General features: G+C 46.8%; 3 protein-coding genes across 26 annotated transcripts in view; 1 reads left to right on the plus strand and 2 right to left on the minus strand.

Moving 5' to 3' along the window:
* Positions 1–3,031, minus strand: part of KIAA0586 (KIAA0586 ortholog) — a 101,882-nt gene extending 98,851 nt beyond the window's left edge. For 15 of the 21 annotated variants that reach the window (XR_014955841.1, XR_014955839.1, XR_014955840.1 and 12 more), the window contains exon 1: positions 1,928–2,007. Coding sequence is in view for 2 of the 21 variants with exons in the window: in XM_085580952.1 (XP_085437078.1) it covers positions 2,905–2,907 (3 nt within the window). In the remaining 19 variants the exon portion in view is untranslated. Of the gene's footprint in view, positions 1–1,927; positions 2,071–2,904 lie in introns of those variants that run through there. The other 6 variants (XR_014955842.1, XM_085580949.1, XM_085580948.1 and 3 more) reach the window with 3 other exon arrangements.
* Positions 3,032–3,094: 63 nt separating this feature from the next.
* TIMM9 (translocase of inner mitochondrial membrane 9) lies at positions 3,095–10,155 on the plus strand. Its single transcript, XM_077783907.2, has 4 exons — positions 3,095–3,178; positions 6,931–6,994; positions 7,311–7,406; positions 9,665–10,155. Exons 2-4 carry the CDS (start codon positions 6,956–6,958, stop codon positions 9,797–9,799), a joined length of 270 nt encoding a protein of 89 aa, XP_077640033.1. The 5' UTR covers positions 3,095–3,178; positions 6,931–6,955; the 3' UTR covers positions 9,800–10,155.
* Positions 10,156–17,059: 6,904 nt separating this feature from the next.
* Positions 17,060–21,324, minus strand: part of ARID4A (AT-rich interaction domain 4A) — a 47,087-nt gene continuing 42,822 nt past the window's right edge. For all 4 annotated transcript variants that reach the window (XM_021534652.3, XM_021534651.3, XM_085580962.1 and 1 more), the window contains 3 exons: positions 19,897–20,112; positions 19,526–19,672; positions 17,060–19,101 (listed from right to left, as the gene is read on the minus strand). In XM_021534652.3, coding sequence (XP_021390327.1) covers positions 18,998–19,101; positions 19,526–19,672; positions 19,897–20,112 — 467 coding nt within the window. In that variant the 3' untranslated portion in view covers positions 17,060–18,997. The remainder of the gene's footprint in view (positions 19,102–19,525; positions 19,673–19,896; positions 20,113–21,324) is intronic.

Genomic DNA, 21,324 nt, shown 5'->3' on the forward strand with positions numbered 1-21,324 from the left:
CCCCTAATATGATGCCCAGACCCACTAAAGCAGCAGAGAATGTGAAAAAAAAAATAAATAAAAGCTAAAACCTGAGGCATCACATCCTTTAACCAGGGATGTTTAACAGCAATTGAGCATTCCTGCACCCATGCAGAGGGACAACTTCCACTGTCCTGGCTGCTCCAAGCCCCATCCAACTTGGCCTGGAACAGTTCCAGGGATGCAGGGGCCTGGAACACTTCCAGGGATCCAGGAACATTTCCAGACCCAGGGATCCAGGGGCTTGGAAGAGTTCCAGGGATGCAGGGGCCTGGAACACTTCCAGGGATCCTGGCCTGGAACACTTCCAGGGACCCAGGAACACTTCCAGACCCAGGGATCCTGGCATGGAACACTTCCAGGGATCCTGGCCTGGAACACTTCCAGGGATCCTGGCCTGGAACACTTCCAGACCCAGGGATCCTGGCCTGGGACACTTCCAGGGACCCAGGAACACTTCCAGACCCAGGGATCCTGGCATGGAACACTTCCAGGGATCCTGGCCTGGAACACTTCCAGGGATCCTGGCCTGGAACACTTCCAGACCCAGGGATCCTGGCCTGGGACACTTCCAGGGACCCAGGAACACTTCCAGACCCAGGGATCCTGGCATGGAACACTTCCAGGGACCCAGGAACACTTCCAGACCCAGGGATCCTGGCCTGGGACACTTCCAGGGACCCAGGAACACTTCCAGACCCAGGGATCCTGGCATGGAACACTTCCAGGGATCCTGCAACACTTCCAGACCCAGGAATCCTGGCATGGAACACTTCCAGGGATCCAGGGGCCTGGAACATTTCCAGGGATCCTGGCCTGGAACAATTCCAGGGATCCTGGCCTGGAACACTTCCAGACCCCGGGATCCTGGCCTGGAACAATTCCAGGGATCCAGGGGCCTGGAACACTTCCATGGATCCAGGGATCCTGGCCTGGAACAATTCCAGGGATCCAGGGGCCTGGAACACTTCCAGGGATCCAGGGATCCAGGCCTGGAACACTTCCAGGGACCCAGGGGCCTGGAACACTTCCAGGGATCCAGGGATCCAGGCCTGGAACACTTCCAGGGACCCAGGAACACTTCCAGACCCAGGGATCCTGGCCTGGAACACTTCCAGGGACCCAGGGGCCTGGAACACTTCCAGACCCAGGGATCCTGGCCTGGAACAATTCCAGGGACCCAGGAACACTTCCAGACCCAGGGATCCTGGCATGGAACACTTCCACGGACCCAGGAACACTTCCAGACCCAGGGATCCTGGCCTGGGACACTTCCAGGGACCCAGGAACACTTCCAGACCCAGGGATCCTGGCATGGAACACTTCCAGGGATCCTGCAACACTTCCAGACCCAGGAATCCTGGCATGGAACACTTCCAGGGATCCAGGGGCCTGGAACATTTCCAGGGATCCTGGCCTGGAACAATTCCAGGGATCCTGGCCTGGAACACTTCCAGACCCCGGGATCCTGGCCTGGAACAATTCCAGGGATCCAGGGGCCTGGAACACTTCCATGGATCCAGGGATCCTGGCCTGGAACAATTCCAGGGATCCAGGGGCCTGGAACACTTCCAGGGACCCAGGAACACTTCCAGACCCAGGGATCCTGGCCTGGAACACTTCCAGGGACCCAGGGGCCTGGAACACTTCCAGACCCAGGGATCCTGGCCTGGAACAATTCCAGGGATCTAGGGGCCTGGAACACTTCCAGGGACCCAGGGGCAGGCGCAGCTCCCGTGGCTCCCTCGCAGCCCGCTCAGCTCACATTCCATGTGCAGAACAGCTCTGGAGAGCAAAGAGCGCTGACAACTGCGGGTCGGGAACGCGAAGATCCCTGAATGACACAACTCCCCGTGGCTGAGGTCGCCTCGGAGCTCAGCTCGGTGCCGAGCCGGCGGTCACTGACCTGCAGCGGCCCGGGCTGGCGGCGGGCAGGGCGAGCCCGGCCCGGAGCCGAGCCCGGCCCGCCCGGGAGCGGAGAGCGGCTCGGCCGGCAGGCTGCCCGGGGATCCCGGGGCCGCTCTCCGCAGCAGCGGCCGGCGGGCCGGGCACGGCGGCTCCGTCCCGCGGCAGGGGCGCGGCGGCCGCCCGCGGGACAGCGGCGCTCCGCGTCCCGGCTCTAATAACGGCCCCGATCTCGCCGTCCCGACCTCTAGCTCCCTATCCCGGCCCCGATCTCTCTATCCTAGTCCCGTTCCTGCTGTCCCGGCCCCGATCTCCCTATCCCAGCCCCGTTCCCACTATCCCGGCCCCGATCTCTCTATCCCGGCCCCGATTCTATCTATCCCGGCCCCGATTCTCTCTATCCCGGCCCCGATTCTCTCTATCCCGGCCCCGATTCTCTCTATCCCGGCCCCGATCTCCCTATCCCGGCCCCGTTCCCGCTGTCCCGGCCCCGATCTCACTGTCCCAGCCCCGTTCCCGCTGTCCCGGCCCCGATCTCTCTATCCCAGCCCCGTTCCCGCTGTCGGGCCCCGTTCCCACTGTCCCGGCCCCGTTCCCGCTGTCCCGGCCCCGATCTCACTGTCCCAGCCCCGTTCCCGCTGTCCCAGCCCCGTTCCCGCTGTCCCGGCCCCGTTCCCGCTGTCCCGGCCCCGTTCCCGCTGTCCCGGCCCCGTTCCCGCTGTCCCGGCCCCGATCTCCCTGTCCCGGCCCCGATCTCTCTATCCCGGCCCCGATCTCCCTGTCCCGGCCCCGATCTCTCTATCCCGGCCCCGATCTCCCTGTCCCGGCCCCGATCTCTCTATCCCGGCCCCGATCTCCCTGTCCCGGCCCCGTTCCCGCTGTCCCGGCCCCGATCTCCCTATCCCGGCCCCGTTCCCGCTATCCCGGCCCCGTTCCCGCTGTCCCGGCCCGCCCGGCGGCACCGGAAGCGCGCGGTACCATGGCCACGGCGTCGCCTTAACCGGCGTCCGGCGGGAAACGCGCGGGGGATCCCCCCTTCAACAGCGTCCGGCGGGAAACGCGCGGGCCGGGGAGGGTAAATCGGGCGGCGGCTCCGCGCGCGGCCGATTCGCCGGCCCGTGGCGAATCGGCGGGGCCCGGCCCGTGGCGAATCGGCGGGGCCCGGCCCGTGGCGAATCTGCGGGGCCCGGGACGGGCCGCGCCCTCCCCGTGCGCGCGCGCGCGGCGAATCTGCGGGGCCGGCGCGCGGGCGGTGAGTGCGCGCGAGGGAGCGGGCGCGGGAACGGGCGCGCGCTCCTGAGGGACCGGGAGGGACCGGGAGCCTCCCTGAGGGACCGGGAGCGTTCCCGTGGCCCTGGCGGGACCGGGAGCCTCCCTGAGGGACCGGGAGCGTTCCCATGGCCCTGGCGGGACCGGGAGCCTCCCTGAGGGACCGGGAGCGTTCCCATGGCCCTGGCGGGACCGGGAGCCTCCCCGTGAGGGCCCAGGAGACACCGGGAGCGCTCCCCAGAGCCCTCCATGGGGAAATCCGCGCTCCGTGCCCGGTGTTGGGCCGGGGCTTGGCGGAGCGAGTGATTGCCGAGGGAGAGGAACTCGATGTGCCCTTGGAAGGGAGAGCTGGAGGATGGAGTAGAAGGAAAAGCCCCCCCCCCCCAAAAAAAAAAAAAATAAATAAAGCGCGACCCGTTAGCCTCAGGTTTTGGTTTTATGGGGTGAGAAGCGTGAGGCGGGTGTGATCTCACGGAAATAGGGGAGTGCGGCGGGAAGATGTGTATTTTCCCTCAGGGTGCCCACACGCGTGAGGCTGGCCTGGTGCCTGAGGTCAGGCTGAGCCCGCACTCGCCTCTGGCGCTGGTTTCTGCCTCGATCCCTTCTCCTTCAGAGCAGGGTCCCCGCCAGATGCAGCAGACAGTGAATGATCCGCTGAGCGCCAGCTACAGCTGCTTACCCAGCTCCTGACTAGCGCCTCTCATCTCACCCTGTCCTTTCACTGTCTTAAATGCTTCTGGCCTCTTAAAATCGATTTGTGTGGGTGTCTTTTCAATCTAATGGCAATCCTGTTGTATCCTAGTAACCCCCATGATAAAAGAACTTTCTCTATAAGCTGTGGGGGGTTTACCTTAACACAATTCTTTGACTTGAGATTTTTACTCTGAAACATTTCTTTGACTTGATGCTTTTACCCTTCTTTTTCCTTTTCAGAAACACTTGCATAGTGTTCTCTGTGTGCAGCTGGATGCAAAGGTTTAAACAGACATTTCAGCTTTCCTTTTATGGAGTAGGTGGTAGTTACAGCTGATTCAGATGGATAGTGGGGATTACAAGTGTGAGGGATTTGTAGTGTCTCTCCATCACTCTTCTTCCCAGAAAAATGCAGCTCTTCTCAAAAAGATGGGGGGAAAAATCCCAAACACAGGGATTGTTTATTTTGATCAGAGGGACTCCTCTTAATGAAATACATATTTGGAAGAGCCCCGGGGCCTTCCAAGAAGGGAGATTTCCCAGTCCTTGCTCCCTTCTGGTGACCCAGCACACCCAGACCTTGTGTCCCTTACAGCAGAGGTTTATTCTGAGACCTCTGCTTCCTGCAGTGTGAATATCCTTGCTTAGAGGGGCAGTGCTGGATTTTTAAATCGTGTTTAGCCTACTGGAAAGGTCTCCAGGCTCTGTAGGATTAAACCTGAGCCGTGCAGGAGTGGTGTGAACAGCTCTGCAGGAAGCTCTGGGCTGGGTTGGCTGAGGTGCTGAATACTCTTTCATCACCCTTTAAAAGCTTTTTTTCAGAGTTGGAGGGAAAGGGGAGAAGCAGCAGGAAATACTGAAAGAATACATTTAGCAGACTTCGGATCAAAGCAGATTTGCACATTCCTGGGAATGTTCAGTTTCTAGATGTAAGGCTGATTTATAGCTGAAGGTGCAGCAGAGCCGTGTGATTTCCCTGTGGAATGTGTGAAATACCTGCACAGGGACAAGAGCTTCAGGCACTTCAGATCAGGTTGTGTTGATGTGAATCAGAGCCTTCCTCAGGTGTCGAAGCTCTGTGAAACTACAGTTTCAATCTTGCCAAATCAGTCACAGAAAGACAGGGATCAGGTTTGCTGCAAACACAGATCATGAAGCAACGCTGACTGTGGGAAAATGGCACCGACAGTTGAAACTTTGAGCTTCCTGCCTTTGGCAGAGGACAGAAGTGCTCCTTGCAGTTTCTGTTTAATTATCTACATACCTGCCCTGGGAGAATTGTCACTGGTCTTGTTTTCTCACAGCCTGAGCAATGAGAGAGTGGAGTTGCCATCACTTCTCACTGTTTACTCCAGGTGATGGGCATGTCCATTCTCTGAAACAAAAAATTAGGGGTTTAGGGTAGAGAGGCTGGAGAGGGACTTTGGATAAGGGCATGGGGTGACAGGACAAGGGGTGATGGCTTTGCACTGCACAGGGCAGGGTTAGATACTGGAAAGTTCTTGGCTGAGGCCCTGGCACAGGGTTCCCAGAGATGCTGTGGGTACCCCATCCTGCCAGTGTTCCAGGCCAGGCTGGATGGGGCTTGGAGCAGCCTGGGATAGTGGAAGGTGTCCCTGCCCTGGCAGGAGGGTGGAATGAGATGATCTTGAAGGTCCCTTCCATCCCAAACCAGTCTGTGATTCTGTGACCATCTGAATAAAACCTGGTTCCCTGTTACCACCATATGTTGCAGGCTGTCCTTCAGAATAACATGTGTGACCTACCTGCCCATGAGGAATTCTTGCATCTTACATGCCAGAATCATCTGTGTCCTTGGCCTCCAGTCTCTGAACTGGCTCCCCGTGCAGGGATAAAGTGTGGTGTCAGGAGGCAGATGTCACATCCCTGTGCTGCTAGGAGGGGCTGTAGGGATGGTTCACTCTTCTGAGAGCTCCCTGATGCTATTTTTAGTTGCTTCATTTTCTTTCTGTTGTAGAAATAATTGTTGCTGTCTCTTTGTTCATGTTCAGGCAGCTTGTGTAACCCTTCCCTTCCCCCTGCTGAGAGACTGCAATTGCTAGAGCTCTCTAAAACATGAATGTCTTGCCCAAAACTTGGCAAAGCATAATAGAAGATTAATTCTAAGTAGTCCTTGCTAAAGGACTAAAAGAATTTTTTTTCCCAAAGTGATTGCACTTCAGTTGCTCATTTTTCTTCCACAAGTGGAATTAAGCTAAGGAACTTGTTCTTGCCAACACGTGATATTAGTTTGCATTGTCATCTGTGATAACAGGTCTTAGATAACATGGAAATTAAGGGAAAAGGAGACTAGGCTTCAGTCTTCTAGGAAACCTGCAGGAATGCTTTCAAGCCTTAACTTGTTCAGTGTGTTGGATTAGGAATGTGAGTCTTCCTTGAGGATGCTTGTTTAAATTCTTAGATCCATGGCTGTTAACTTTTTTCCTTTTTCTTTGTCTGTTGCATTCCATTTTCATCGTTCTGTGTTTTTCTTACATTTAATTCACTACAGTAACCACGACATTTGCTGTAGTTGAGGTGTTTGATGCAGCTACACAGAAAGCAGGCCCTGCACCTTGTGCTGCATCTGTTCAGTGACTGCCAGTTTATATTTGCCTTTTTTCCTCACTTTTTACAAATCACATCTGAAGTCACTGAAACTCTAAGGCTAGAAAGTGTTACGACTTTGCTTCTTCCCCAGCTCCTGCCCTAGCTTATTCAGTAAGCTTGACAGCACTTATAAAAATAAATAAGGTATTCTGTAAGTCACTTCAGCTGTGTGAAATGCCCTAAAAGTCTTTAAAGGACAGCAGTTAGAAGGTGGCTCTGGTAAGGTTTCATACTGGGAATTATCTTGGATGGTTATTTAACTGAATACATTCCCAACAGGTAACTTCCCTTTGAGTGAATGGCTTAGGAGTTGCTAGTAAAGTTGTATTTAAAGACACTTTAAGGATGCACAATATTCCATTCTGATGTAAAATGTTGCAGTTCATATTTATGTTTTTTTATTTAAAACTCCACTTTTGTTTTCACCTTTAGGTGACTAAGTCACAGGTGGTGGAACATGGCTGGACAAATATCAGAGTCTGATCAGATCAAGCAGGTGAGATGCTGCATTTGGGAGGGCTGGCTTTGAAAGTCCCGTGCTGCTCTGTCACAGGGAGTGGAAGGTGTAGTGCACAGGGAAGGACAAGAACTCTGAGTTACCTGAGTTAACACAACTAAAAGTTCAGCAGGTGACCATTGACAAACAGCATGTTTTGTATATGAGCAGCATTTGGTGCTGAAATCTTCTGACTGAGAGTAAATTTTTCTAGTGACTTGTCCTTCACTTTTTCTTATACCATGCAGCTCTATGTAAGAAAAATAAACACAGGGTTTTTTTCCCCTAATATCCATTGTCCATTTTTTATTTACAGTTCAAGGAGTTTCTTGGCACATACAATAAACTTACAGAAAACTGCTTCGTGGATTGCATAACGGATTTCACTAGCAGAGATGTGAAACCAGAAGAGGTAGGTGATGGCTTCTAATGACCCTTTGGTAGAATTGCTGTGCAGCATTCCAATTTCAGAAGCAACTTAGAGAGTTTTGATCTGTAAATTAAGATCCAAAGCCAGGCAGCAGCCTTCAGTGGAGTGTGGGTGTCTGGCATGGTGCTTCCAAGTGAGTGTCTGATCCCAGACCAGCTTGGACAGGGCTTGGAGCAGCCTGGGACAGTGGAATGTGTCCCTGCCCATGGCAGGAGCTGGAAGTGGATGCTCTTTAGGGTTCCTTCCAGCAAAACCATTCTAGAACTGGTTATCACACACAGAATCTGCCCAGTCCCCACTGAATATTGGCTGCTCCTTGCAATTCCATGTGTTTAATTCCCTGAGCTGTCAGTGGAGGTTCTTGTGCTTTAACTTCTCATGGATGGTAACTCCATGGACATGGAAGCTGCCCACCTACAGCCTCCATCTCATTCTTTGAGGAATCCTGCTGAAATATTTGTTTACCTGCCCACGTTCCTGCTTTGTGGGAACACAGCCCTGGCTTTAAATCCACTTCTCTGCACTGCAGGGAGCACCCTCACGTCGTCATCTGCAGAAAGATTAAGTTCTCCATATGAGCAGTTGCATGGTTTTGCTTCTCCTTGCCCGCTGAAAGACTGTTTCAGAGCCTAATCATTTTGTTGGTTAAAAATCTAATAACCTGTGCTTAACCAAAAAAAACCAAAACAACTAAAATTTTAAATTAACCATTGTTTTGGATCCTTTTCTGCCTCCTTGGAGTTCAGCTTCTCACTGCAGGCAAAACTCATGTCTCCTTTCAGCTTTGGGTCTGCTGCCCTGAACAGAGCTCTCTTAGCTTCCCAAGACAGATTTCTTCTTTCTCTAATCTTCTCTGGATCTGCTTTAGTGGAATTATATTACAGGTTATAATTACTCTGGATTAAAGATTACATAGGTCCAAAAAACATTCTTAGATTCTTGGAACAGCCTGGACTAGGGGAGGTGTCCCTGCCATGGGAGGAGGTTGGAATGAGATAATATTTAAAGTCCATCCCAAGCCAAACCATTTTCTGATTGGGACCTGCCTTTTTTCTGTTAACAGTGGAACTAAAAAGGAACTTTCTTATGGGAAGTTCTGCCCATATTGCCCATTATGGGGTTTCCTGCAGAGCACCTGTCTCTGGAAACAGGACACTTGTCTAGATGGACGCTGCTATGGAAATTCCCATGTTCCTCTTGAGAGTTGTAGTTTCTTATCAAATAATTGAGATCAAAACCTCCACACATCCCCTTTGGGATCCTGCACTTGAAAAAACCCAACTTCTGATCTCTTTCCTCGCCCAAGTCCCAGTGCAAGTCTGGACTCTGCAGCAGCGTGTCGCACACGCCGCTCCCTCTGGCAGCGAGGCTTGGGGCAGTTCCAGAAGTTGTTTCCTAGGGAGACTCCACTCCTGCTCAGCAGGTTTGGCTGTAGCTGGTGCCAGGCTGAGGACAGAGCAGGGCAGGTGCTGGGTGGTGTGTGGAGCTCGCTGGGGTTTTGTCTGGTTCATTCCATCCCTTCTGCTTTTCACATCCCTCTGTCCTGAGCAGAACCAAAGCAATGTCTGCGTTCCTGGGCAAAGGGATTGGCTTTCCTTTCTACCCAGATTTGTTACCTTTGCAGTGATAGCAAGGTTTTGAGCTGTGGCACAGAATATCCAGTTAGTAGGACTGTAGCTCAGAAATAATCTCACAACTCTTTCTACACTTTAAATTTGAAAAATACTGTGGATGGAATAGGCTCTGGTGTTTGTTTCTTTATTTATGTCCCAGTCCAGCTGACTGATGTACTCTGGTGGCAAGGCAGGTACCAGAAGGCTGATAGAGCCAATGGGAACAAGAGTAAAAAAGGGTTAAACTGAGTTAGCAGAGAGCAGATCATATTTGGCTGTCAAAGCCAGTATGTGTTTGTAAGCAGAATTAAAACAAAACTTAGTAATTTAATAATTTATTATTAATTTCAAACTATGTAGTTCAGTTCCACAAGAGCAGCCCAGGGACAGAAGGATGGTATCTGCTAGGTCCAGGGCATTCTCCATGGAGACTTCATTTTGAGAATGAATATTAGTAAATGTTTCAGGCATACCAGAAAAACTCAACTTTGCATTTTCTACTGCCCTTATCTTGATAATACGAGATGTGCTCATCTGTTTATCCCTGTCTGTGGTGGTAATCTGGGTCCTGGTTGGGGATGTGTTTGACTCACTGTCTGAAGCCCTGTGTTTTCCCTCTTGTTGTAGATAACTTGCTCAGACAACTGCCTGCAGAAGTATCTAAAGATGACCCAGAGGATCTCCATGAGATTCCAGGAGTACCACATCCAGCAGAACGAGGCTCTGGCAGCCAAGGCAGGACTGCTCAGCCAACCTCGTTAGAGCAGAGCACTGTGCTCAGACTTAAGCTGTGCCAGTGTTCCCTGGGCAAGAACACATTGGGGGATTCCTACTGTCAGGATGTGTGTCCAGCAGCTCAGAGCAGAGCTGTGGGGACTGCTCAGGCAGTGGGAGCAGAAGGGTTAAACAGGAGCTCAGTCCTGCTGGCCTGGCTGTGGAGTTTGTTTCCACAAGGAAATGATGCAGATACAACTTTTCCCAGGGCCCACAGACTGGTGTCTGAATTTCAGGGGTGGTGGGAGGGCTCACCTGCCTTTTGCTGAGACTGGTTGAGATGAATCAATGTAATGTGGGGAATAGTTTTATATTTAATTCAAATAAAATCAACGGGAGCCATATACATGTGTATATGTGTATGTGTACATGTTCTTTCCAAAGAGCCATTTCTGGGACATTTGAAAGCAGTGTTTTGTTTGCTGGGGGCTTTTTGCTCAGCTGCTCCAGGGCTCTGTTCGTTCACTGCTGCTTTAGGAGCTGAGAGATGTCAGAGGGAGCTCAGGCAGGGGTGCCCCAGGTTATCTTTGGGTCATTTACAGGGGACATGGGGCAGTAGCAGCACTTGTGCCTGAGGCAGCTCCTGTGCACCCTTTGTTTCCCTCAGGGTCCTCCCAGCCCGGCTTCCTGGCCTGACACACTCCAAGCACGGAGCTTGCTGCAGCTTTCACAGAATCACAGAATGGCCAGGTTGGAAGAGACCTTAAAGATAGAGTCCAACCCAATCCCCAACACCGGAACTAAACCAAGGCATTGAGTGCCACATGCAGTCTTTTTTTAAACACCACCTTTCTCCCGTGAATGCCAGCAGGAAATTCAGGCTCTGCACAGCACAGTCTGTCCTGCTGCTGCACGAACCAAGAGAGGTTTGGAAGGCAGCTGGACTGGGCTAGGAAACAGAGCAGTGCTTTGGAAGGATTCTGACAGCTGAAACCCTGCAGTCAGGGCATTAGGGCAGCACAATGACAGTCAACAGGCACCCTGTGCTTCAGTTCTCACTCATAAAATACAGGAACAATGGGAACTGAACATCGGGAACACCAATTTTGAGATTCCAGGTGATGAGAAGTGAACCAAAGCTATTTCATGTCAGCTGCCAGGTTCTGTTATTTATAGAGGCAACAGCAAGGAACAGAAAGAGCAGGAGGATTTTTTTGTTGTTACCTTCTCTGCCTTTTTATTTCCAGCAGCAGCTTGAATGATTAACTCAGCTGTCCAGGCTGTGGATTCCTGGCCCCTGAGGGCAGCACATGCCCCTGCCACTTGCAGCAGACAGACACTGCTGTGCTGCAGCTCTCCCTGGAACCCTGCTCCTGTGCTTGCAGAGGTGGAAGGAGCCAGTGTGAGCCTCCAGTCTCACATCCCTGTGCTGGTACTCGCTCTATCACAGCCCCTTCCTCCTTTGCCTGTGCCTTGTTACCGTGGAGATGATGAGAGCTCACTCTGAAACAGTGAAGGCTAAAAGCCAGCCCAAATGAGGCAGCAAGTCTGCAATGTCCTGTTTTTGAAAAGGAATATCAGGCTAAAACTGTCCAGATTGCTTGCCACAAATGTTGCAGCCAACTTAGAATCAATACATGCCTAGTTAAGACTGAAGGCTGTCCTTGAAGCAGTCTCTTTTTGTTAAACATCTGAAAGTAATCCATGATTGAGATTTTCCACTGGATCTTCATGGGCAAAGAGGTGCTCAGAAAAGTGCCTGAAGAGTTTAACTGATGGAAGTGGAGGATTTTCATGTCTTCTGAACAAAGCACATTGGGGATGAAGTGAGGGTTTTTCTCTCATTTCAGTATTTGGAGCTAGGAAAATATTTAAATATTAGGACAGATTTCCTTGAAAGAAGGTTAAGCAAGTTTTAGAGGGACTTAGTTAATAAATTACCCCCTTTCAGGTTTGGATAACCTGAAAGAGTTTTGTCAAAGCTCTGTTTCCTCTACGAAAGTCTTGTGGTCTTTCACATCCAGGTGACAGGTTGCATACAGACAATACAAATATATTTGAGCTTGGAAATAAAAGCATCCATGTAACTAAAGCATCCAGGTGATAAAAACGGTTTTACTCTGGATCCTAATAGAGACAACAGCATTTTATGAAATGCCATTAAGTGGTGTAAAGAGGAGGTGAATCACCTTGCTGAGGCACAATAGCTGCAGGAATGGATCCCACTCTGATAGAAGAAGGAGCAAAGGGTGAAAAATGGGAAGTTGCTGAGGAAGGAGTAGTGGGAAAGCTGTGGAAAAAGTGAGCCAAAGTGGAGGTGGGTAGGGAGGGAGCAGGAGGGCAGCCTGCCAAAAACCAGCTCAAGGAAACTGAGCTGGTAAACAGACACTCATTTGGGGGAGATGCTCACTGCAGCAGCAGGGAGGGAACACGGATCCTTCCTGCTGCAAACACAATTCCTCCTCAGCCCACACACACCAGAACCATTTCAGCAGCAAGGGTCAGATGAGAGCCTTGCTCCAAAGTGCCCTGGACAGCACAGAGCTGGCACAGCCATCAGATCAATCAACTGGAAGATTATAATAGAGGCTCCTTGAATTCTCTCCAGGAAAACAGCAAAGCCCCAATTTATGTAATCCCCTGCTGAGAGCTTCAACTGCCGAGCTCTGTTGGAAGGCAAGAAAAGGAGCGACTGCAGAGCTGTCAGGGAGTGTGGGTGAAACACTGAGTGTGGCTGGAGCTTCAGAGCAAGGAGGCAAATCCTGTGTGCTCTGACATTCCCCACTCTGGGAACTGGAGCTTAGCAACAGCTCTTGTTTCAGCATCTTCTCTTAGCTAGTTGGGAAGTCAGCACATGGCATTTGAAGAATCCAGTTCAAACCTTAAGAAGTCCATTAAGCTCAGCTCCAAAATTTGTTGAATGAGTCTGGCCCAAACTCTAAAAGCTGTAAAAGTAACTAAAGCCTCTTACACCTGAACCTGCATCAAGCCTGCACCTTGGATTTCCAAAGGATAGTGCTAAAAGAACTCAAAAAGTCACATTCTCCTTCATATTGGAGGGTTTTTAAAATTATGTTTTACCTTAACTTCACACTCCTTTGTGTTTTGGTGTCAGGGAGCAGCAGGTAAAATGTGCATGTTAGGTAAAATGTACGTTACAGTTTTACAGCAACAACTGGAATTAGATCAGGGGAAGTACATTAGTGACTGTTTCTGCAGATTAAACTGTTGCTCTCTTACTGGCCGTATTGCACCAAAAGGCACAGGGAGGTGGCTGGGTCACACCAGAAGGCACTTGGAGGATGGATCCTGGGCACCAGGGAAAGGGCAGGGTCACCCTTGGAGCACTCAGAGACCACAGAGACTGCTGGGGCACGAGGAGATACTCCTGGGGTTGAAGTAGATGATCTGTGAGAGTCACTTCCAATCCAAACTGGTTTTTGATTCTCCAGAGACATAAGAAAATGTCTTATGGAAGATCTGGAAGAAAAGACAATACATTTCTCTGCTTGCCTGCACATCCCCAGCTCCAGCAAGGCTCTGGGGCAGGCAGGACATTGCAGGGGATGCAGTGAGCAGTGTCATCCCTGGGCACTGGGACAGTCCAAAATATAAAAATAAATTTTGTGAAACCAGCTCTGGGCTGAATGTAACATCAGCTGATCACTGAGAGGCACAGAGAGGCGTTACCCTGCACAGGGATGCTGCCCAGCCAAACCACAGCCACTAAGATCAGCTCCTTCCTGCACTGCCTGTGGGTAACTATTCCATAATTATTCCCACAGGATTAAGTGAGGCTGCTCTCACATTCTGAGTTAATCACATCCAAATACCTGCACAAGCCAACATAAATTTTTATCTCTTACTTGTTCCACTGCCAAAACATTTCCTTATCAGAGAGGGATTGTCATGCCCACCTGAGGGCAGCCACTGCCCCCATCCATGCCACTGGGGTGGCACACAGGGGTCACCTGCAGGGTGGGAAGAAGAGCACGTGCAGAAGCAATCAAGGGTTGGGGATTTCCTTATTTTTCCTTTTAAAATAGCTTTATTTATTCATAAGGGAAATAAAGGAGCATCAAGAGTGATGGTTTTAAGTTACACATACACATAAACAAGTTCCTTGTTAAAGCAGAAACAAAACACACTCTTGTGCAATATAGCAAAGTATTTCACACAAATTCCACATCTTACCCCTCCTTATGAAAATGGCATAGCTGGTAAATTAGGTCAAGATGTACCCAGATGAGGGATTAGAGGAGGAGTTCAGGAACAGCTGAAGACACAGACAGTGCTGGAATGGAAATGCTGTTGGGTTACTCTGAACAGCAGGGAAAGTGAGACATCACGAAACCCACAGCAGCAACCCAGAGCAGTGTGTCCCCCACAGCAGGCTCAGGGTCGGGGTTAAACACACGAGTGACAACCCCCTGCAGGCTGTCACAGCTGCAGCACAGCTCCAGGGCAGCTTTTCTTTGCTGGCAAACACTGAAAGAGGGAAAGTGAAGCAAAGCTGCCCTGCTTAGTGCAGTGAGAGAGTTGTGCTGGTGCACTGAGGCCAAGTGGCATCAAACAAAGCCACTTCTCATGTTTGAAAACTCTTGGTAGGGGATAAGCAGCAGCAGAAGGGTTTTAACCAATGCAAACAGCTGCAGAGCTGAAGCAGAACCAACCTGCTCTGAGCCAGAATTTAGGGTTCCTCTGCAATGGGAAGAAGCAGGAGTAACACCATAAACAAAGATAATTCAAAACTAAGAGGACACCAGACACGTCCTGCTCCTAGAAAAACTGCTTTCATAATCAACAGTTTGATCCTTCCAGTTTTCTTTAAATATAGCATTGTATTTGCCATTGGGCTGGCTAATCCTAAAATCCACCACTCACTGGCATTGAAACAAACACACCATCAGACCAAAAACACTAGAACACAAAAAAACAAATTTACATATCCATTCAAAGCAATAGTTGGGACTAATACTTGTGCCATTTGGGGAACTCAGATCTCCAGAGTAAACAAAAGACCTCAAATAAATCCCAGCTACTCAGTAGTAACTGATAAAGATGAGTAATTTTAAACACTGAGACCTCTTGAAATCCCATCTTATTTGGTGTGAGGTGAATATGGGAGAATGACAGATTTTCTCAGTCTGAGAGCAATAGCTTAACAGTGTGGGCTAATTACAAAATGTCATTTTCCTTAGCCCTAGAATTACAGTGAGTCAGCCTCTGGCAACATCCCCTTTAGTTCCAGTTTTGTTATGTCCCCCACATCTCCAGAGCCTCACACTGTAGCAAATAATAAAATCCCAAGACCAGAGAAGGAAAAATAACCAAGATTTCAGTGCATAATTTTTGCAAAGGGCAGGGGCACAGTGAAGTGACAGCTCAACATACTTTTGTGAAGACATTAGTCTTTTATTTCAGCTGGTAAATCTGGCTCATGTTGCATTTCTTTCAAGCCATCAAACCTGCTCTTTTCTTAAAAAGAAGACAACAGCATTTCTTAGACGTACAGCTGCTGCCCAGAAAATCCATTTGGCTGCCTCAGCTATCCAAGAATATTTTTAATGGGGAAAAAAAGAACATATTATAAAAGTATGAATTTTTTAAATGTAATATTCCACCTGGTTTGACAGACCTGTCTGCAAAGAGAAGGCTGTCTCAGCAGTGGATTTTTTGACTGAGGCACAGGAGTTGACAATCCTTAGATTCAGATTCTCTTCCCAGCTCCACATCAAAGCCATCCTGAGTAATTTTGGTAGCCATTTCTGCATGACTCCCCCTACAAAAAATGAGAATATGTAACCATTTAAAAAACTTCTGCCTATTCTAATACTGCACTTTCAAAAAAATGAGACTGAAGCATGCACAACAGCGATTTAATCACCTTTTCTCCTGCTCCCTGTGAAGATCAGATACATCATCCTTCATAAAGGCATACATTTCTTTGCTCTTATTATGCTTTTCATTCACTGATAATTACTACTGAAAATCTGTTTCACTTCTGTCAAAACAATGACTTGTTATTATTGTTCTGACAACTCTGCTTCTCTTGCCTGATCTGTTCAGGCTGATTAAACAGGAGAAACTTTCCCAGCCACCAGCAACCTGATGGAGGAGCCAAAACCAAGCAGGGATTTAGCTGGGTGTTTCTAAACTTTCACATTAGAAAATAAAAACTCATTAGTACAACTATAGCTGATACACTTGATGGAAAGTGAAAACTAAAACAAGTAAGGAAATGAGTCTTACCTTATGTCCTTGCATGGAAGCATTCTGAGTTTCTCCATCTTTCAGATTTTTGCTAATACAAAAATAAGTTATCTGCCAGCAATCTGACAGTATCAATTGCAGAAAATGAAGGAAGATTCTCTTACAACCTTGTTCTTTTAATTTAACAGTGTTGGATCCCATATCTTACGGGTTTTTTTACCTCCTAAGGAAGCTTGAAATAGCAAGTACCATTTTGAGGAAAACCTAGGAAATCAGAAGGCATGAGAACAGCACAAAGACTGCCAAAAGGGTGCTTGATTTCTGCTTGGTCTCAGAAACACAATCTAATATCTTATTTTAAAAAATCCCAATTCTGTATAATCTTAATTACTGTGTCTTCAACAGGATAAACTCCCAGCCAGTGGAAGACACTTTGGAATTTATATCAACAAGGCTTCAATAAGGGGATTATTGTAGAGTTAGAAATCATAGATTTCATTAGGGTTTCTTCTTGATTGCACCTTTAACCCAGGACAGCCCAATGATTCCAGTTAGTTTTCTTTTCTCCATGAAATTTTTAAACAACACAGGAAACTACTGCAAACTTCTACTGAATAATTTAATGTGCTCTTTCCCAGAAAAATAAAAACCAGGAAATCAGTGACATGCTGGAGGCTTTGCCAGTGGCTTGGCACAAAATGCATCTTTTCCTGCAGGTTCAGTGCTCTGCCAGAGTAACATCCAGTTGTTTTTGGGGTGAGCACTGCGAGGGAAGCAGGTGGGAGAGGAAGAAGCAAGGGAGGAAGTTCTCCCTGTCAGTGGGCTGGAATGGGTTCCCATGGTCCATGGGAGCATACCTGGAGCCTTCCAAGCAGGGTTTTAAACATTCCTAAGAGGCAGGAGCAGCAGTCAGCTGAGAACACACAAGAACATCCAGGCCAGGGCAGCACCTCCTCCATCCTCTGTGCCTGTTTAAGATCTCACAGTGTGCACACAGGTTACATATCAGAGATCTGCACAAGATGTCATTAATCCTGTTTTTTTCTCTGGATTTTAGATTGTTTCTGTAAGTATTAAACATGTCACCCATGTTACTTCCTTTTAAATGAGTATTGCTTTTTATTCATAGCTATTAGAAGATTAACAAGTAAAAGTTAGCTCTGAAAAAAGTCTTTACAGTAATTTATGGAGATTAACTTTCCTATTTAGGGTAAAGTCCAGACATTTACAAGAACAATCACTTAAATAAAAATAGAATATAAAGCCTATGTTTAAAACATGGCCTTTATTAGCACTGTCTAGTGAGCTCCATATTTATCTTACATTGAAATAGTTCTGCTTTGCTTAAGAAAAGACAGAAAAAGTGCATTTACAAGAGTACTTTTTCTTTAATTTTCTGCGAAAATGGAAGGAATTGGAATCACAAGTTGACAAATGCTGTAAAATGAAATTTCAAGAAACATCAATTTTAGTAATGCTACGCCATCACTAGTGTTTCCTCCTGACCTTCTGCTGTGTGGAACCAGAATATCCTGATATACAGTCTAGAGCATCTATGTTATTACTCTACAGCATATTAAACACAGAAAAAGGGGCTCAGACCCCCTTTCAATGTACAAACATGAATAAAAAAATTGTTTTAAAAAATCACTTTTTATACATAATGTATATGCAAACTGCTTTAAATACATGGGTTTGGAAGAGTTATTTACAAGCTGCATCTGCCCATGGGACAATCCACAGGCAGAGCACACACAGTTCCTTTTACTTTATTGGTGCATCTCAACTTTGGGAGATAGAAATTTATTCGGCAGTACAGCAAACACAAGAACTTGTGACAAAGCATCTTAAAGGGCAACCCAATAAATTTTGTTCCTCCAAACAAGGTTAAGTACTAGGACTGCCAAAGTTTCCAAATCAAGTTTTATTTGAACCCAGATGCCTGCTGGCAGATCTGTGTGGTGGAGGAGATGTAGACAGACCCATTGGAAGTACAGGTTTGGCTACTGGATAACTCCTCCTGAAGAGCCAGAACTGATAAGGATGTTTTGTCCAAAGAGTGAACTAACCTAGAATTTTTTTTTCCAATTTTATTAATATTTTAAAAAATACATAAAAATACAACATCCAATGTCTGAATAAATATATTTAACAAGTTGCAAGATACCTTATTTTACACAAAAATTTCAGCTTTAGAAATCTTGTTAAATAACTTCATTGTTGTTATATATTTCATTTTTCGTCTTTTTGTAACAAAATAAAAACTCTGAAATTACATAGAAAAAAGACAAAATATTTTTGTCAAGGGATAAGATAGTCCACTGAAAACCTATTCACAATTCCACTGTAAACATTAATAAACATTAAAACATTTGCATAATTGTGTGCTCAAAAATCCTATAAAAAGTGGAAGACTTATTTTAACTGTAGTTTTCAGTCAACTACACTTCCTTTCACAATTTATTTTGTCCCATTTACAGCTTTAAAACTGGGCACATTGCTGAACACATACTTTGGCAGTTCTGTATAGCAAGTGCTTCCACAAAGAGGAACTACTCACCAAGAGTTACCCACAGCTCGGTAAAAGTGCAGCAGTTACTCAGTTCTTTTGGATAATACTCTGATGTCTGCTTGGTGCACTTGCTGACTTTTTTTTTTTAAGATCACCCTAGAATACCTGAATGCTTCATTGGACATAACTTTGCAAATTTGATAAGTGCCCTTCCTCTGTGTTAGGAAAAAAAAAAACAAAAACAAAACAAAACAAAAAGAAACAAACAAGGAACAATAACAAACACAATGACAAGGATGTCACGTTGTGCCTACAAACCTTCAGTTACCAATGAGCTTAAGTTCTCTGAACAGTAAATTAAACAAAAGAATAGGGTAGGAGGGGGGAATAGGTACAGTCCAGCAGTGGAAGTGTGTACAGGATATACTTGGCAATGTCCAACCAGTTGAGTGCTTTCTGTGGCTGAATTTCAGGGTTTATGTCCATGGCAGCGAGCTGCTGGCAAGGCAGAGAAATGTTTATCACCTGCACTCCACAGCCAGCACGTTCTGGGGAGGAGAGGATGATGAGGGGCTCATTCCAGTGTCTGAGGAAGCAGATGACATGGATGCTCCTGTATGGGACACTGAACACACAGAACAACAGATCAGCATTAGGTTGTCAAAGTACAGCTCACAAGGAAGGTTTCCTTGGTTCTTAGGTTGTGTAAAAGATCAAAGCAGCAGCACAAAAAACTGATATAGAGGTTTTGCCAACTGCTTTCCCTGCTGCATTCAGACACAGGATTAGCTTTACCCAGTTAGTGAAAAGGTAACTCAGATGAGTCTAATGGAAATACTTGCACTAGGAAGTCCAAGTTTCTAGTACATTTCTGTCAGTTCCAAAAGCTCCAAAAAGCCACAAATATTCTTTCTATATACATACACAAACAGATGGCAATACTTTCCTTTCTTCTAAAATATCATCAGTTAAACTCAAATTGCTCTGAGTTATGCACTTCCAAACAACTTAACCCCTCATGGGACTCATAAAGCAAATCTCAACCTCACCTTCTCTGTCTTTCTTTTTTAATCGTTTCCTTCTCCTGTCTATGGTTGCTACTTCTGATTTCAAGGACATGTAGTATTTCCGTATCTCCTGGAGTTTTTCTTGTAGGAAGGAGATCCTTTCAGTGCTGCTCATATTGTCCAGTTCATCTGCAAGTGGAAAGAAAAGAAAAAATAGCATTATCAAGGTGATTTTAAACAAATGAATGCAGTTCTTAAGAGGATGTAAGAAACAGCATGGAAGATAACACATTTCCATAACTATGCCAGAAAAGGCCCACACCTAATTTAGAATCTCAAATTTCCATGTTTTTCTTTCAGAACAAATTTTCCTCACAAATTCCCTGCAATCAAATAATTTCAAGAATCCTTACTGAGCTGGAAGCTCCATTTGTAGACTCTGGGTGAAGCATTCTGGTGGTGGTGCTTGTCCCTGTGCTTGTCCTTCTCTCCATCCTTGATGTGAGGAGAAATCACCCTGGCAGGGGAGCGGGAAATCTTCTGTGGTTTGGATGCATTGATGTGTTTGACAGGAGTACATTTACTGGAACTGTCCAGGACAGGGAGGTCTTCACTGTCACTGCTTTGTCCTGCAGGAAAAAGAATTAATTTGGACTTAAAACCTTCACCTTGACATTTTAAAAATTTGGGTTATAGTAAAGAAACAATGATTTAAAAATCCTGCTGCTTCTTGCTTAGAAGATCACAAAACACACCCAAGGAATAATGATCTCAGATTCCATGGATAACCTGATCAGACACAACATGCACTGAAATCTCAAGTGTAATAATCATGGCTGATGCAGAAGAATTCAAGGGCTGACTAGGCCTAGTGAAAAACTAATAGCCAAACTTCTGTACAGAAATAATAAATAAACTTACCAAAATTAGAATATTAGAGCACCGATAAACTGTCTTCCATCACCTATTTTAGCTTTCTAATATAAAACAGATATTAAAACCCCTTTCTTAAAGATTAAACCTGTATTACTATGGGTAGGTAACACATGATTGTATTTAGTTGTCAAACTGCTCTACACATCTAAAGGAACAATTCTGAAAGATGACTAAAACAACAGAAGTTCACCATGTACCAGAAAATTTTTAGCTCATATATTCAAATATTTTAGATTCCCACAACAGCTGCCAAGTTTTCCACAGGCATCTTAAATATATCTGAATAGTGTATGTCAGATAATTAGTATTTTAGTTTGATACTTAAAAATATAACAGTCTTGCCACAAAGCCAAAGCCACTGATTCGGTCATGCAATGATTGTCAAAAATGTTGCAGCAGGACAAGAGGGAATGTCCTTAAGCTGAGGGAGGGCAGGGATAGATGGGATATTAGATAGAAATTCTTTATTATAAAGATGGTGAGGCCCTGGCACAGGATACCCAGAGAAGCTGTGACTGCCCCACCCCTGGAAGTGTTCCAAGACAGGTTGGATGGGTCTTGGAGCAACCTGGAATAGTGTAAGGTGTCCCTGCCCATGGCAGACAGCTGGAACAAGATGATTTTTAAGGTCCTTTCCAACCCAAACCACTTTGTGATCCCCTGAAAAAATGAGCTACAGAAGCACAAAATCCAGATTTCCACAGCAAGTTATAAAATAAATGCTAGAGAGAAAAACTAGACAAGATCCCTAAGATCCATTTGGAGAAAAAGCTTTTCTCTAGCATGTAGACTTTTCTATATTTCAAAAACATTGATTTTTTTTTTCCCCTGGAGAAACACCTGTTTTAAGACTTTAAATGTGCCCTCTGCCAAATTCATAACCATTCCAATATTTAAAAATCATC

This window comes from Lonchura striata, chromosome 5, assembly GCF_050655825.1.
Source record: "Lonchura striata isolate lonStrDom1 chromosome 5, ASM5065582v1, whole genome shotgun sequence".
NCBI lineage: Eukaryota > Metazoa > Chordata > Aves > Passeriformes > Estrildidae > Lonchura > Lonchura striata.